This window comes from Apodemus sylvaticus, chromosome X, assembly GCF_947179515.1.
Source record: "Apodemus sylvaticus chromosome X, mApoSyl1.1, whole genome shotgun sequence".
NCBI lineage: Eukaryota > Metazoa > Chordata > Mammalia > Rodentia > Muridae > Apodemus > Apodemus sylvaticus.
Window position 1 is genome coordinate 26,497,344 of NC_067495.1, and position 16,907 is coordinate 26,514,250.

At 35.8% G+C, this 16,907-nt stretch overlaps 1 protein-coding gene across 2 annotated transcripts in view; it reads left to right on the top strand.

Annotated features, from left to right (window-relative positions):
* The window catches only part of Glra2 (glycine receptor alpha 2), a 222,396-nt gene that overhangs the window by 33,904 nt on the left and 171,585 nt on the right, over positions 1–16,907 (top strand). The window contains exons 3-4 of one of the 2 annotated variants that reach the window (XM_052171530.1): positions 7,206–7,273; positions 15,252–15,475. In XM_052171530.1, coding sequence (XP_052027490.1) covers positions 7,206–7,273; positions 15,252–15,475 — 292 coding nt within the window. Of the gene's footprint in view, positions 1–7,205; positions 7,274–7,364; positions 7,433–15,251; positions 15,476–16,907 lie in introns of both variants that reach the window. The other variant, XM_052171528.1, reaches the window with a different exon arrangement.

Sequence of the window (16,907 nt, forward strand, 5' to 3'; positions counted from 1 at the left end):
ACCAGCTTGCAATCCCACCAGCAATGGAGGAGTGTTCCTCTTTCTCCACCTCCTTTACAGAATCTGTTGTCACCTGAGTTTTTCAACTTAGCCATTCTGACTGGTATGAGGTGGAATCTCAGTGTTGTTTTGATTTGCGTTTCCCTGATAACTAAGGATGTTGAACATTTATTTAGGTGTTTCACAGCCATTCGAATTTCCTCAGTTGAGAATTCTGTTTAGCACTGTACCTCATTTATAGAAGGGTTATTTGGTTCTCTGGAGTCTAACTTCTTGAGTTCTTTGTATATTCTGGCTATTAGCCCTCTATCAGATGTAGGATTGGTAAAGATCTTTTCCCAATCTGGTGGTTGATGTTTTGTTCTATTGACAGTGTCCTTTCCCTTACAGAAGCTTTGCAATTTTATAAGGTACCATTTGTTGATTCTTGTTCTTAGAGCATAAGCCATTGGTGTTATGTTCAGGAAATTTTCCCCTGTGCCCATGTGTTCGAGACACCTCCACAATTTCTCTTCTATTACTTTCAGTGTATTTGGTTTTATATGGAGGTCCTTGATTCACTTGGACTTGAGCTTTGTACAAGAAGATAAGAATGGCTGATTTGCATTTTTCTACATGCTGACTGCCAATTGATCCAACAGCATTTGTTAAAATTGCTGTCTTCTTTCCACTGGATGTTTTTGCTCCTTTGTCAAAGATATAGTGACCATAGGTGTGTGGGTTCATTTCTGGGTCTTCAAGTCTATTCCATTGATCTTCCTGCCAGCCTCTGTACCAATACCATACAGTTTTTATCACAATTGCTCTATAGTGGAGCTTGGGGTCAGGAATGGTGATTCCTCCAGAAGTTCTTTTGTTGTAGAGAATAGTTTTTGCTATCCTTAGTTTTTTGTAATTTCAAATAAATTTGCAGTTTGCTCTTTCTAGCTCTATGAAGAATTGATTTGGAATTGTGATGGGGATTGCATTGAATCTGTAGATTTTGGCAAGATGGCCATTTTTACTATATTAATCCTGTCAATCCATGTACATGGGAGATCTTTCCATCTTTTGAGATCTTCGATTTCTTTCTTCAGAGGCTTGACGTTCTTGTCACACAGAACTTTCACTTGCTTGGTTAGAGTCACACCAAGGTATTTATTATTATTTGTGACTATTGTGAAGGGTGTTATTTCCCTAATTTCTTTCTCCTCCTGTTTATCCTTTGAGTAGAGGAAGGCTACTGATTTGTTTGGGTTAATTGTATCCAGCTACTTTGCTGAAGTTGTTTATGAGTTTTAGGAGTTCTTTGGTTGAATTTTTGGGGTCACTTAAGTATATGATCATATCATCTACAAATAGTGATATTTCGACTTCTTCCTTTCCATTTTGTATCTCTTTGACCTCCTTTCATTGTCTAATTGGTCTAGCTAGAACTTCAAGAACTATATTGAATAGACAGGGAGAGAGTGGGCAGTCTTGCCTTGTTCTTGATTTTAGTGGGATTGCTTCAAGTTTCTCTCCAAATAGTTTGATGTTGGCTACTGGTTTGCTGTATATTGCTTTTACTATGTTTAGGTATGGGCCTTGAATTTTTGATCTTTCTAAGACTTTTAACAGGATGGGATGCTGAATGTTGTTAAATGCTTTTTCAGCATCTAATGAAATGATCATGTGGTTTTTTTCCTTTGAGTTTGTTTATGAGGTAAATTACATTGATGGATTTCCATATATTGAACCATCCTTGTATAAGCTTTTACAGTAGGATCTGATAATTTTTTTTGAATTTCCACACTTTATAATGTCATGTCTCCATTTTCATTTCTGGTTTTATTGATTTGGATACTGTCTCTGTGCCCTCTGGTTAGTCTGGCTAAGGGTTTATCTAGCTTGTTGGTTTTCTCAAAGAACCAGCTCCTGGATTTTTTTTTTTTGATTCTTTATATAGTTCTTTTAGTTTCTATTTGTTTGATTTCAACCCTGAGTTTGATTATTTCCTGCTGTCAGTTTCTCTTGAGTGTATTTGATTCTTTTTTTTTTCTAGAGTTTTCAGTTGTGCCCTCAATCTGCTAGTGTAAGCTCTCTCCATTTTCTTTTTGGAGCCGCTTAAAGTTATGGGTTTTCCTATTAGCACTGCTTTCACTGTGTCCCATAAATTTTGGTATGATATACCTTCATTTTCATTAAATTCTAAAAAGTTTTTAATTTCTTTATTTCTTCTTTGACCAAGTTATCATTGAGTAGAGCAATGTCCATGTGTGTGTGTGTTTTCTGTTGTTTGTGTTTGAACTTAAGACCAGCCTTAGGCCGTGGTGATATGATAGGGTGCTTGGAATTATTTCAATATCCCTGTATCTGTTGAGGCCTGTTTTGTGACCAATTATATGGTCAGTTTTGGAGAAGGTACCATGAGGTGCTGAGGAGAAGGTATATTCTTTTGTTTCAGGATGAAATGGTCTATAAATATCTGTTAGATCCATTGGGTTTATAACTTCTATTAGTTTCACTGTGTATCTGGTTATTTTGTTTCCATTACCTGTCCATTGTTGAGACTGGGATGCTTAAGTCTTCCACTATTATTGTGTGGGTTTCGACTTGTGCTTTGAGCTTTAGTAAAGTTTCTTTTATGAATGTGGGTACCCTTGCATTTGGACCACAGATATTCACAATTGAGAGTGCATCTTGGGAGATTTTTCCTTTGAGTAGTATGAAGTGTCCTTCCTTATCTTTTTTGACAACTTTTGGTTGAAAGTTGATTTTATCTGGCATAAGAATGGCTACTCCAGCTTGTTTCTTGGAATCATTTGCTTGCAAATTTTTTCTAGCCTTTTAATCTGAGGTAGTGGCTGTCCTTGTCACTGAGGTAGCAAACTGTTGGGTCCTGTTTATGTATCCAGTCTGTTAGACTATGTCTTTTTATTGGGTCCATTGATTTTAAGAGATATTAAGGAAAAGTGATTGGTATTTCCTGTTATTTTTGTTGTTAGAGGTGGAATTATGTTTGTGTGGGTATCTTCTTTTGGGTTTGCTGAAAAGTTACCTTCATGCTGTTTCTAGGGTATAGTTTCCCTCATCGTGTTGGCATTTTCCACCTATTATCCTTTGTAGAGCTGGGTTTGTGGAATGATGTGTAAATTTTGTTTTGTCATTGTATCTTGTTTTCTCCATCTATGGTAATTGAGAGTTTTGCTGGGAATAGTAGCCTGGGCTGGCATTTGTATTCTCCTAGGGTCTGTATGATGTCTATCTGCCCAGGATCTTTGAACTTTCATAGTTTCTGGTGAGAAGTCTGGTGCAATTCTGATAGTTTTGCCTTCATATGTTATTTGAGCTTTCCCCTTACTGCTTTTAATATTCTTTCTTTGTCTAGTGCATTTGTTGTTTTGAGTATTATGTGACAGGAGAAATTTCTGTTCTAGTCCAGTCTATTTGGTATTCTGTAGGATTCTTGTATGTTCATGGGTCTCTCTCTCTCTCTCTCTCTCTCTTTTAGGTTAGGGAAGTTTTTTTCTATAATTATGTTGAAGATATTTACTGGCCCTTTAATTTGGGAATCTTCACTCCCTTCTATACCTATAATCTTTAGATTTGGTCTTCTCATTGTGTTCGGGATTTCCTGTATGTTTTGAGTCAGAAGCTTTGTGTATTTTTCATTTTCTTAGACTGTTGTGTCCATCTCTTCTATGGTATCTTCTACACCTAAGATTCTCTCTTCCATCTCTTGTATTCTGTTGACAATACTTACATCTGTAATTCCTGACCTCTTTCTGAGGTTGTCCATTTCCAGGTCTGCCTCCATTGGTGTTTTTATTAATAGCTTCTACTTCCACTTTTAGGTCTTGGATCACTTTATTCAATTCCTTCATCTGTTTTCCTGTGTTTTCTGTATTTCTTTCAGTGAGTCATTGATATCCTGCTTAAAGGACTCTATTGTCTTCATGAAATAGGATTTTAGGTCAGCTTCCTTTTTTCAGGTGTGTCGTATTCAGGGCTTACTGTGGTGGGAGAACTGGGTTCTGATGATGCCCACGTGTATTGGATTCTGTTGCTTATGGTCTTGTACTTTCCTTTCCACATATGGATATCCCTGGTGATTGTTGGTCTGGGTGATTTTCTGGAGTCTGCCTGTTTTGACCCTGGGTTGCTTCAGGTCTCCTGGTAGGCCTGTAGCCCTGGCTATAGAAGACCACATTCTGTCAGGAAGCTCTTCACAGGGGCAGAGAGAGTGCTGATCTGTTGCCTTGGTTGCAGTAGAACTCCTGGGAGGCCTTCAGACTGTTGAGTCAACTGCTCTGAATGTAGCAAGTTATCAACTACTCTGAGTCAGAGGATTCTTTAGGATGGATCTGGATATGGTGTCTTCACTGGAGCAGACCAGCCAAGAGTCTGCCCCAGCAGAAAAGACCAACTGCTCTGAGTGCAGTAGGTTCTCTAGGATGGATTAGGAGATGGTGTCTTCACTGGAGCAGACCAGCCAGGAGTCTTCTCCAGCAGAAAGGACCCAGCGGTGGAGTAGGATAACTCTTAAAGGCAAATTCAAAAAAAAAATCCTTCAACCCAAAGAAATTATGGATTGAGTGCTAGCGTTATTTTCCTTCTCATCATTAAGATAGAAACCAATTAGGACAGATGTCCATTGGCATTAAAAAATTTAGCCTTGTATGAAAAATGATTCCTTAAAGTTAAGCAGTTTCTGCTAATCATAAATGTTATGACCTGGAAAAAATCAATTTAAGTTTCAATTAGGGTTCTCTAGAGGAACCAAAATTATGAAATGAATGTATAGTCAGAGAGAACTTATTACATTGACCATACTATACGGCTATAGTAATCTAGAATTGCCTATCTCATACCAGAGAAGCTGAAAACCTAGTAGTTGTTCAATCCACGAGGCTGTATCCCTCAGCAGTCCTAATCTGGCACTGAAGACCTGGAGTCTTCATCTGAAGAGCCACTCATCTTCAGACCACCTTTGGAGCTTGAGGAGGCTGGTCTTCACATCATTGAGGGAATTAACAAAAGTATAGATTTGTGTTTCTCAAAGGATGAGTTGCAACTCCTTTGGGGGCTGCAAATCAGATATCCTGCATATATGACATTTACATTATAATTCATAACAATAGTAAAATTACAGTTACAGAGTAGTGACCATAGTATTTTCGTTGGGTGCTCACAACAACATGAGGGTGCAGCATTAGGAAGGTTGAGGACCACTGGTATAGATAAATTAGTAAGCAAGAATGAAGGCCAAGTAAGCAGAAAGCATCATCCCTTCTTCCATATCCTTTTATCAGGGTTACTATTGGAAGATGTCACCTATACATCTGGGAGGGTGGGTTTTCCCACAACAAATAAAAGAAGAAATGTAAAGTGTTTACTAGAGCAGTTTTTAAAAAGCCTCTTGTGAGTATTAAGGCAAGCAATGTGGGTGGGCATGTCTATGCAAATAGGTACACATACATGTGTGTGTGAATCTTAAGGACAGAGGACAAGCTCAGATGTTCCTCGAGTGTCATTTACTTTTGTTGAGGCAGGGTCTCTCACTGGCATACAACTCACAATGTATGCTAGAGATCAGGGGTTCCCAGGGGTTTGCATGTCTCCATTTCCTTGGGGCTAGGGTTACAAGCATGTGCCAAAACAACTGGCTTGTTGTGGTTTCTGGAGACTGAACTTGAGTCCTTGGACTTATAGGAAAACACACTGCCATCTCCCTAACACTTTAAAATTGATGGTGTTAGTATGGTTAAGATTTACTAGTTTACTAGGATTAAAACTACTTTAGGTTCCAGAAACATGCCCACACTGTCACTTATCATAAAAGACAAAAATTTCTAATATGACACAATCTTATGAATGTGTCTAAGCTAATTGAGTAGATTGGACAAATAGATAATATGTAACACATTGACAACAAAGATGTAAATTTCTTCTTTAAAATGTTATAACAGTGTAAAGTTAGTTTGGTGAGCATTTTGAAATGGATTTACTTATTTAATGTTCATATCCTCTTACCATGCATTTTCTATTTTGTTTTATAAAAATTCATAAAGTTTATCCAATAAGCCAATTTAAAATGATTTATTTCTTTGTGGAGAGAGGAAAAAAGGAAACACAAATTCTCATGAGTTGTGTCTATGTTGTCTAGTTGATTTCTTACTAGCAGAAAATAGATTGTGCTATAACTGTATAACCAGTAAAGAGAAAAACTTTTTCCTAGCAGCCTTTGACAGAGTCCCAGTGCCAAACTCCTTCATTCCTAGCTTCCTGGCTGGTTGGGTGCATAGCCAAACAGGGTGTTACTTGACTCAATAGGAGAATTTGTCACATGAAGAAGAATACACTTCTGTTGAGGAAAACAATGAGTAAGTAGATGGATTGTAATAGGGTTTTCCTATCTCAGAAACATTGGGAGAAATGTCCACAGAGACATTAAACATATTCCACAGGGGAATAAATACAAAACAGAAAGCAGGGGATCATCAGACAGTGATTTTTCTGTTCATAAAAGGCAAGAAGACTAATGTCAGTAAAGTGCTGCATCTCTGAAGAGATGAGTAAATTCTTATTTTGGTCAAAGTATACTGAAGATGTGGCAATCTTCGCTTTACACCTAATTTATTCTGGCAATAATATAGATATTAAGTGACATTTCTGCCATGTTTATATCTGCTTATTCATTGGTTTAGTTTGTTTTGTATTTTTGTACACAGGATGTGTGTGTGTTTGTGTGTGTGTGTTTGTCCAAACATCACAGTTTATTATATATATATATATACATGCAAAGGAGTAAATTCAGAGGCATTATAGGAATCAAACTAGCACATGAATTTAAAGAAAAATCACCCAGTTCCATCTGGAAACCCAAATTCAGCCCCATGTTGATCCAATGTTCCAGATTTGCTCATCAGCATTGGTAATGCCTAAAATACTAATGATCTAAGGATTAAAGAAAAGCAGCCAACCAAATGGCCAGTCAAAAAAAAAACTTATGCTGATGAATTCTGTTAAATATTCTGAGCTTATATTTTCCAAACTCAAAACTCTTTGGAGGTAAGTTATTGCTTAATTGCCATTATTCAAAATACTAGAGGGAAGTTATCATACACTTCTGGGTTAATTTTTTCTTTGCAGTCTCATCATCATTTTCAACTCTAACCACAGATATTGATGGAGCTGTAATGTTGCTTTAATGTCTATTGCAATATTTTTATTGCATTCTACAGGTCCTCCAGTAAACGTTACTTGCAATATTTTTATCAACAGTTTTGGATCGGTCACAGAAACCACCATGGTAAGTGCTACAGTGCCACTGGCAAGAGAAAAACGTGACTCAATTATGCCATGAACACAACCTGTCAAATTTTCTATTGTTCAAATTACAGGGCCTCCTGTAAATGTTACCTGCAACATATTTATCAACAGCTTTGGGTCAATAGCAGAAACTACAATGGTGAGTGGGACTGAGCATTGAAGCCATCGTGTAAAGGAGTGGGATATGGGATCTCAGCACTATTGCATATTTATGTGACATTTACTGAGTGCCAATCTCTAATGTCATCGTCCTCTAAAAACTGACATTTCTACATATTCATTTCAAAAAGTCATTTATCAAGGAGCTAAACTTAAAATCAAATGACGTTTAACCTATTACCCCAGAGCAATTTTGTAAACATAATTTTTGTTAGGTTTAGCAGAATCAGAAGCAGTAAATGTGGTTTGTATTTAAGAGTATTAAAATATGTACATCTCCAATGTTTCATTAGTATATATTTTTAAAGATTGATCCATGATTGTCATTGTCAGTCTTTTCCTTATTACAAAAGCTGGAACAACATCAAGCCTGCCCATTGCATATTTATGATATCACAAAAAGGAGAGATTCAGAATAGCACAAATATACACACCCATGTTCATATGTGAACACATAATTTTCTTGGCAATAGAAGGTAATATCAAGTTCACAGAAATTACACAAAATATAAACAGATGTGAAAAACATAAACATAATGAAATACTCATTAAAGATATGTAGTACAAAAATCTTCCACATATTTGAAGTAGATTCAAGTACTGTACATATGTGCTAAGATGACTTATCAATAAAATGGCCATGTTACCAATGACCCAGATCATTAGATCATTAGCTAAACCCCACATCGATCTAGATTACAACATGGGAATTACATTTAGGGTGAAAATCTTCCTTGGACTCTGCATGGCTTATTCAAAGTTCTTAGTTGCTTGCTCCTAATTTACATAGTTATTAAATCATATAGCAACATTATTGGATGAGACTAAAATGAAATTTTAGTTGAATTTGACCGAGTATTATATGAACAGAATCCTTCAAAATCTCAAGAGATGAAAAATGAACTTAACAATCATTTAGAAATAAAAAATTTTTTTAGTGGATTTTCTCTTCTAGGCTTCTAAGATCATGTTTAGTGAATTACTGCACTTTGTGATGTTTTTGATGCTAAGAAGAATTAATTTACCTTTACGTGTCAGCTTTACTGGCAAAGCATAATATGTAATGTATATCTATTACTCATTTTGACATCACTCAGAAGCAGCATTGTCCAGAAGTAAGATTTTTAGCAAGATGTATAGTATATTAATAATTTTACCTAAATAAGCTACTTTTGATAGGGTTATAAGGAACACAAAACAAAACATAAACAGAGAAATACAACTCTAGGCTTGACATGCAGTTTCTGTCACATCTTTTGCTTTGTCTTTAAAAGAGGGACACTGTTTCCAGTAGCCCACTGTTACCAGCTTTACACGATGGCATTCAATGACTGTATTTGCACGACCTAATGCTGATTGCATTAATTAGACTCCTAAGTTGCCTTGATTAAATCTCCCCATTGCATTTTACTCTCAATCAAAAATGTAAATATGCACCTTTTCTGTGTTCATTAATACAAGAAGCTAAACATTTAAGGAGATGGAAATGGAAGTTATGGATACTCAATTTTCCTCAGTTTTTAAGACTTAGAGAGCTGTTTAGTAAATGGGCTGTTTAGGTGCTTCCTGGTCACTTACTGTGTCCTTTGTCACGTTTCCAATGGGATAAAAGGAAACAGTTGCTCAGTCTGTTTATCTGCTGTGTAAGGCAGATCAAATTGCATGTTTAGAAGAGTGTTGCATAGTGTATTTCTTTTATTTCACTTACTAGCTTTTGATATAATGACAATCTTCTTTCCGTTTGTTTTTTAAAAACATATACATATTGTTTTCTTATGGCTTTGATATGTAACTAAAAAACAATTACAAAAAATCAAGTTTGTGTTCAAGAAGTAAATCTCATGCCACTTACAGTGGGAACTGGCAAATGCTGCCTATAAAGAGACAGATAGTAAATACTTGAGACCTTGGGAGAAAGATGGTTTCTCTCATGCCTACTCAACTCTGCCCTTTGGGCACAAAAAACAACCATACTAATAGTGATCAAATGGATCACTCCAATAAAATTTACTTGCAAAAATAGACTGGGTCAAACATGCCAACCACAGATCTAAGGCATTCATAGTTAAATATATGATATATTAACAATAGTGTGAAAAATACTGTAAACATTTCCTGGCTTCCAAGAGGACTGAAGCTTAGCCTGGATGTTCACCTAATTCAACTTGTATTAACTGGGGCAGGCTACAAAGTAGCACAAATTCTATGGTTTATAAACAGGAGAATTGATTTTTCCAGTCTTGGAGTCTGGAAGCCCAAGAATAAGGTGCCAACAGCACATCAGTGTTAGTGAGGGAACTATTAAGATTAGAGACTGCTAATTTTTTTTATCTTCCCATTCTAGAAAGTTTTTTTTCCTATTCCCTCATAATCGAATACTGTATTGCTGGGAGTTAGAATTTTAAAACTAAGATTTAAGAAATTAGAAATATTTAGCCTAACACATGTGCACATGTTGCCATAGCTCAACTTTACTTTTTTAAAACTCCATGATTCTACAATTGGAAAATTTGCTGATATTTCACCAAAATTTGACTTACAAAATTTGCTCAAAAATTAAACAGAACTTCAACTAATTTTAGTTGTGATTAGAATCTTTAACTTCTTTGCACATCAATAAAGTAGTTGAGGACATCAATTAGTGTTGTTTCCTGAGGATGAAAGTTTCATTTCATTTGTAATTTCTGCAACTATTTTTCCCAAGAATGCCTCCAAACTGAGTTTCTGATCATATTTATTGTCCTCTGTTTCTTTAAACCTCATTTTCCTACAGTGACTGAAGTAGCATTATTGAAGGCTTTATTTTGGTTGGTTGTTTCTAAAGAAGAGGTCGACTTTCCTATGGTACTAGATGACCAGCCCCCGTCCCATGGTTAATGAATTCACACTAATTTATTGTTAATGCTGCATGTTAACAAAGTATTGGTTTACTCATAGAATCAATGCAAATGTTCCCTTCTTTGATACAAGTATTGGAGTTGTTCACTCACAGAACAGCATATTGTTGTTTCTTTAAGGAATGGTTTTGTGGATCATCATAACGATATGTTACACAATAATATGTGTATTTGTTCATTAAGAGGCACAAGGATTTGTTTCTGTGTGACCCTTTACTACAGTCATTCATAAGATATGGTTTTGAATGGTCTAAAAGATGTAGGAGACTAGGAAGTGATATATATGAGACAGTTTATATTCTGTTTTAGAAATATCAGTTTATCCTTTCCTTTTTTCTTTCTCCCTTTTCTTTAGTTGATGATGACAATCAAATTTGCAGGATAAGGAATATATTTGCCATCTCTTCTTTTTTAAGGCTGAGGCAAAAATAGAAAATATTAGCAAGATAAGTAAAAGCCAAAGGTATTTCATACCAGCTGTATGGCACTCTTCCAAGGACAGGGGCATCAGAAAATGGAGATGATAAGCTTTCTTCTCATCTTCAAATGGCTGCCGAGAGAGATCGCAGTGGATTCTGTATGCTTTGGGCCTGTAGGTGCCTATATACTACCCATGCCCCAACAGTAGAAGCTTGACATATTTAAGAAATGTGAGGGATAAGCTAAATGTACATAAATGTATTTTTTCCATTCCTGCTGCACTACTAGCTGTTACTTTGCCACTAATCTGAAATTCCCTTCCTGAGAAACTCAGAGAAGACAGAGGCTGACATGGATACCCACTGTGAAAGAGCATAGCACTTTCCTTTAACACAGTCGCTGAATGAGCACCTCACAAGAAGATACTAACTGATAAGAGATAGTATATTATTATATTTCTTATTTCTAACATCTTAAAGAATAATCAATATGTTGCCATAAACATGATATTCTGTTAAGCTGATACATAAGATGATCTTTCTCTCTAAATTCACAGTGAAATCCTTCTGTCCACATTCATCATAATGCATCCACCTACTGTGATAATTTAAAATGCAAGTTCTCTCATTAAAACTAATACAGTTTTGAAAATATGAAAATGCTTTTGGACTGTAGGCAGATATAAAAACCAATGTGTGATATAAGTATTAAAGAGAATCATGGAGTTGTATTGTCATATTTGATATATTTATAATTAGATTGAAGATTGCATGTATACCAAACAGTAAGAGGTAATGTGTATTTATGAGATAATATGGCCATCTTTATGTACAAATGCAGAGCTTCATATAATAGTACAAAATAATTCAGACTAATGAAACAGTCTTTATGGAATAGGCCTTGCTTTACAAGGGATTAGAAAAAGAAATTTGAAAAATTTTAAATTTGACATAAAAGACTATTATGAAATGTAGGGACTCATATATAATTTTTAAATAAAATACATCTACATATATAATATAAATATTTGTATTGCCTTATGATGTATTTTTAAATAAAATACATCCACTTATATAAAGATTTGTATTGCCTAATGCTCAGAGTCAATAATATCGAAACAAATTTTAGTACAAGGAAATATGTCATTTATTTGAAGTAGAATTTGTCCTTTGAGAATACATGCAATGTAAAAGAGAAAATAGCATTTAAACATGTTTCTCAGTATTTACTTTCCCTTTAATATTTTATTGAGCCTGGAAGCAGGAGAAAAGTCCAAGAAAGACTACAGAATTATGTATCTACTCTATTATGATCTATGCTATTATTAGATCATGAATTTATTTGTAAATGAACAGAAATGATATATTGATAAATTGTATGTGCCAAATAACTATCATACATTGAAAATTATACTGAATCTGAAGAATTGCAAAGACATAGCTGTAAAACTTTTCTTTGTTTATCTAGTTTCTCTTTGGATATACCTTTTTAAAAATTTAAATATGTTTAAGGATTGTTATCTATTTTAGAATAGTGCATTTCATCATAAACAAAATTGTGGATAATTCCTAATGACCAAAAGTCCAAAGGAATGTCTAAATATAATTTAAAAGGTCTCATATTTTTATTTCATATGTAATCATTGGATACAAATATATTCCCTTTATGCCTACTGGTGTTTATGAATAGTGAAATTTTATTTTAAATGAACTTTATAAGGTTAATGGTCTTGTTATTCTAAAAATTCAAATATTACAAAGAAATACTTCAAAATTTTCTCGATATAAAGTTCAAAACAGAAACCCAAGAAACACTAGAGAACACTCATGGGAATTTTGTATGAAAACATGTTAAGATATTTTCTTTAAAAGTCATCAATTTAACATAGCATGTCACCAATTTAATATCCCCTAGGTAGGTCAATAGACAAGTTAAAATTATCTCAGGTGTACAGGAGGATACCAAGAATACTATACTTGTGAATTTGTTGTCTAGAAATTTCTATCTGGCTTCTCATGGCCTTTTGTACCCTAAAATATGTCCTAGTGAAGGGGCTGATGTTCTCTGAATAGTATGATATTTAACACTTACACTTTTATGTCCAGCTGCACCTACTTCCTGGAATTAGAGTATCTCTAGATTTGGAAGGGGAGGGGAGTTTCTTCTTTCATTTTTGCAATTGAAGAAGCATATACACTCTCCCATCCAGCCAAGAATTCTGTAAAGATACACCAGCTGATATGAGGCCCCCAACAGATATACAGTAGAGGACTGCTGGGAATTTTTTATGAAAACATGTTAAGATATTTTCTTTAAAAGTCATCAATTTAACATAGCATATCACCAATTTAATATCCCCTAGGTAGGTCAATAGACAAGTTAAAATTATCTCAGCTGTACAGGAGGATACCAAGGATACTATACTTGTGAATTCGTCGTCTAGAAATTCAGAGATAATGTACCTAGTCCTCAAGAGGCGGAGGCTCCACGGACTTTAGAGGTCAGGTGGGGTGGGGGATGGGGACCTCCACGTGAAGACAGGGAGATATGGGATGTGGAACAGTCTGAGAGTGGATTGGGGAGCAGATAAAATATAGAGAGTAAAAAGTAAATTGATTAATTAATTTAAAGAAGTATTCTAACCCTAGGAAATTAGAGGGTAAGGGGCACCATAAACTGGAGTGGCCTCATTTCCTTCCTTGGGAAACCTTACGAGCATGTCATATATACCCAACACAAACATGAACATGGTGTTTTTGCATTTTTAATTGTCACTTCTTTAATTTTCACAAATTAGGCTTTCTTCTCACTATTCACACAAATCTCTTATGGTTCACTAACACCCATCCCCAAATAGACACTGAACTGCTAATAATCTCTTTCCAACCATAGTTCTCTTGTCTCTGTGGGCAGCTCCCAAAATAAACAGTGAGAAGATTGAGGTCCTGTCATTCACTTTGTCTCTCACTGGGACAGCCATTGAGCCAACAGGTTAAATGGCTAAGTCACCAAATGACATCAACTCTGATTTGAACATTTGCTGTGCAAAAATTCCAAATAAATGTTACCTTATAATCCTCTTCAAGTTAGAATGTTCAAGATAATATAATGGAAAGCCTTAGTTGATTACTTTCAATAATGCAGGCTTTCCAAAAGATCTCATGGTTGATCATTTATTTGCAATAGTTAGGAACTATTTGAGATTTTAGCCAGTTCCAGCATACATAAGGCACCTTTCCCAACAACTACGACATTCAAAGTGTTCTTTAAGATTGGTTATCAATAGTTTGCAGTTTTAAAAATGGCATAGAAATTTTAATAGGCTAATATATCCTCATCTCCAAAACTTTTGTTTTCTTTTGATCATGAGAGAATCCATCAAATTAAGCCATACTTTATGGGTTTCCATGGTATTTGGCAGATTGACCGATCACATATGTTTGCTTACAAATAAGAGTATTGTGACATTTTGAACCTAAATTAGAAAGTTTTCAAGCAAATCAAGGCAAAATAATCACCATTAAAGAAAAATAATGGTCAAAAATATCTAGATTCCAAGGATGTGGAGATCAAGCCAAAAGGGGTTAAATGAAAGGTAAGAGAAGAAAAGAACAAATGAAGATGCCTCTCATCTTTAATAACTATGAGTGACAGGGATGCGTAGCTGTGAAACCATAGACATGATGGTGTAGTTGGAGCTTCCATGAACCTAAAAGTGTTTGAACACAAGCCCCCGGGAAAGTAGTTACAGTTGCAAGCTGATTCATTAGCACAGAAGGAAATACCTGGATCAAGTAGGAAATACAATGCTTTACCTGAGGCTCCCACAAGGGAGAAAACCTTTGTCTGAAAGATTTCCTATGGGAAAAACATGAAGAATTTCTGTTTGAATGAAGCATCAAGCTGTCTACTGTAGACATAACATGTTGAGGGAATTCAGTGAATTATCTTCATCAACATGAAGTGTCTTAATGTTTTTAAGATTTTAAGAATATTGGTCTATCATAATACGGTTTAATATGTTTTTTACTCCAAAATTACAGAGTAAGTTTTCTTCTGTACATAGCATCTAAGCAAAAAAAAAGTTCAAAAATCATGCCTTTTCTGATTTAGAAAATGAACCAGGTTTATTTGGTAAGCTGCCATGACACATAGACTTCTGTATTCATCATTGCATTTTCCTACAGAAAGATCATCTTCATTTAATAGAACTTCAACCAAGAAATAATAATTCAAGTATAAAAGATCAAGAAAGTCAACCTGTTTAATTGGTGTTCTGATTTGGTTGAATCTTTTTTCCTTCATCCTCTCCACCCCAAATCATAGTAGAACTGAGTGTTTTATTTTGACCAAAGTATACAGAGAATTGTTTGACCAGACAAAAATGCTTTATCAAAACAGAAAGAAGGTGAGAAGAAAATTAAATATATTTCCTAAGCCAGGGTGGGCAATAAGTGGCTCTTGTATATGACATTTCTGTAGGACTACAGAGTGAACATTTTTCTGAGACAGCAGTGGAATGATTCACGGCTGGCATATAGTGAATACCCAGATGACTCCCTGGATTTGGATCCCTCGATGTTGGATTCGATTTGGAAACCAGATTTGTTCTTTGCCAATGAGAAAGGTGCCAATTTCCATGATGTCACCACTGACAACAAGTTGCTGCGGATTTCCAAAAATGGCAAAGTGCTCTACAGTATTAGGTAAGCTGTTGGTTTTATCACTTCATTTCTCAAGGCCTATAGATGCCTGATTCTTCAGGACAGGATTTTATGTATATATGACTTTGAGGTTTCTTGTTTATTATCTGAATCTTAAATATATGAATTTCAGAATGTTTCATGGTCTAATAAGTGTGATTCTTCACAAGAAAAATGTATCCAGTTTGTTTTTAGACAGGTGATAATGGTACTATATAAACACCTAAGCAAATGTATTCAATAAAGAATTATAGATTCTTCAATCTAATTACCATGAACCATATTATATTATTTCTCAATTTATTCTTTTTTGCATTCATTCATTTATTTATTGACTTTACATCCTGACTGCAGCTTCTCCTCCTTCCTCTCCTCCCAGAACCTCCCTCTACTTGCCATTCCACCATATCCCCCCTTCATTTTGTCTCAGAGTGGGGGAGGCCTCCCATAGATATCAACTGGCCTTGACATAAAAGTTGGAGTAAGACTAGGCTCATCTCCTATTGAGGCTAGACAAGACAGAGCCCACTTAAAGAGAAAGGGTCTAAAGGCAGGTAATATTAATAGACAACTCCTGCTCCACTCGTTATGGGTCCCATATAAAAACTAAGTTACACATCTGTGATATGTGTAGAGGACCTAAATCCATCCAGTGCATGCTCTGGTTCATGATGAAGTCTCTGTGAGACCCTATGGGCTTGGGATAGTTGATTCTGTAAGTGTTCTTGTGGTGTCCTCAGTCTCTCTGGCTCCTTAATCCTTCCTCCCCTCTTCCACAAAATTTCCCTAGCTCTGCCTAATGTGTGGCTATGGTCTCTGCATCTGTTTCCATTGGCTGCTAAGTGAGCAGGATCCTGTCTTGAAGTATAGCAGAATATCATTAATAGTCTTAGGGGTTGGCTATCTCTTAAGGCATGCATCTAAAGTTCGTCCAGTCACTGGTTGGCCATTCCCTCCATTTCTGCTCCATCTTTTTCCCTGCATGTCTTGCTGGCAAGACAAATTTTGGGCCAAAATTTGGTTGGGGGGTGATGGTATCCCCATCCCTCTACTGGAAGTATTGCCTGGTTACATGAGATGGCCATTTCAGGTTCGTATGCCCTGTTGCTAGGAGTCTTAGCTAGGGGATTCAAAGATTCCTGGGAGTTTCTCTTGTCCTACATTTCTAGCCCATCACAGAAATGAATCCCCTCTGATTTAAGTTCCTTCTTCTAGTGCTTACTTCCTCCATACTCCCCCACCTCTTCTTTCCTATTCCTATTCCTCAATCCTCTACCTACCCAATCCCCTCCCTGCACCCCCAATATCTAACCTATTTCCCCTTCTCAGTGAGATTCAAGTGTCTCCCTCTCCCGTTGGACCCTCCATATTACTTAGCTTCATATGGTCTATGTTTTGTAGCATGGTTATCCTATACTTTATGGGCAATATCCAC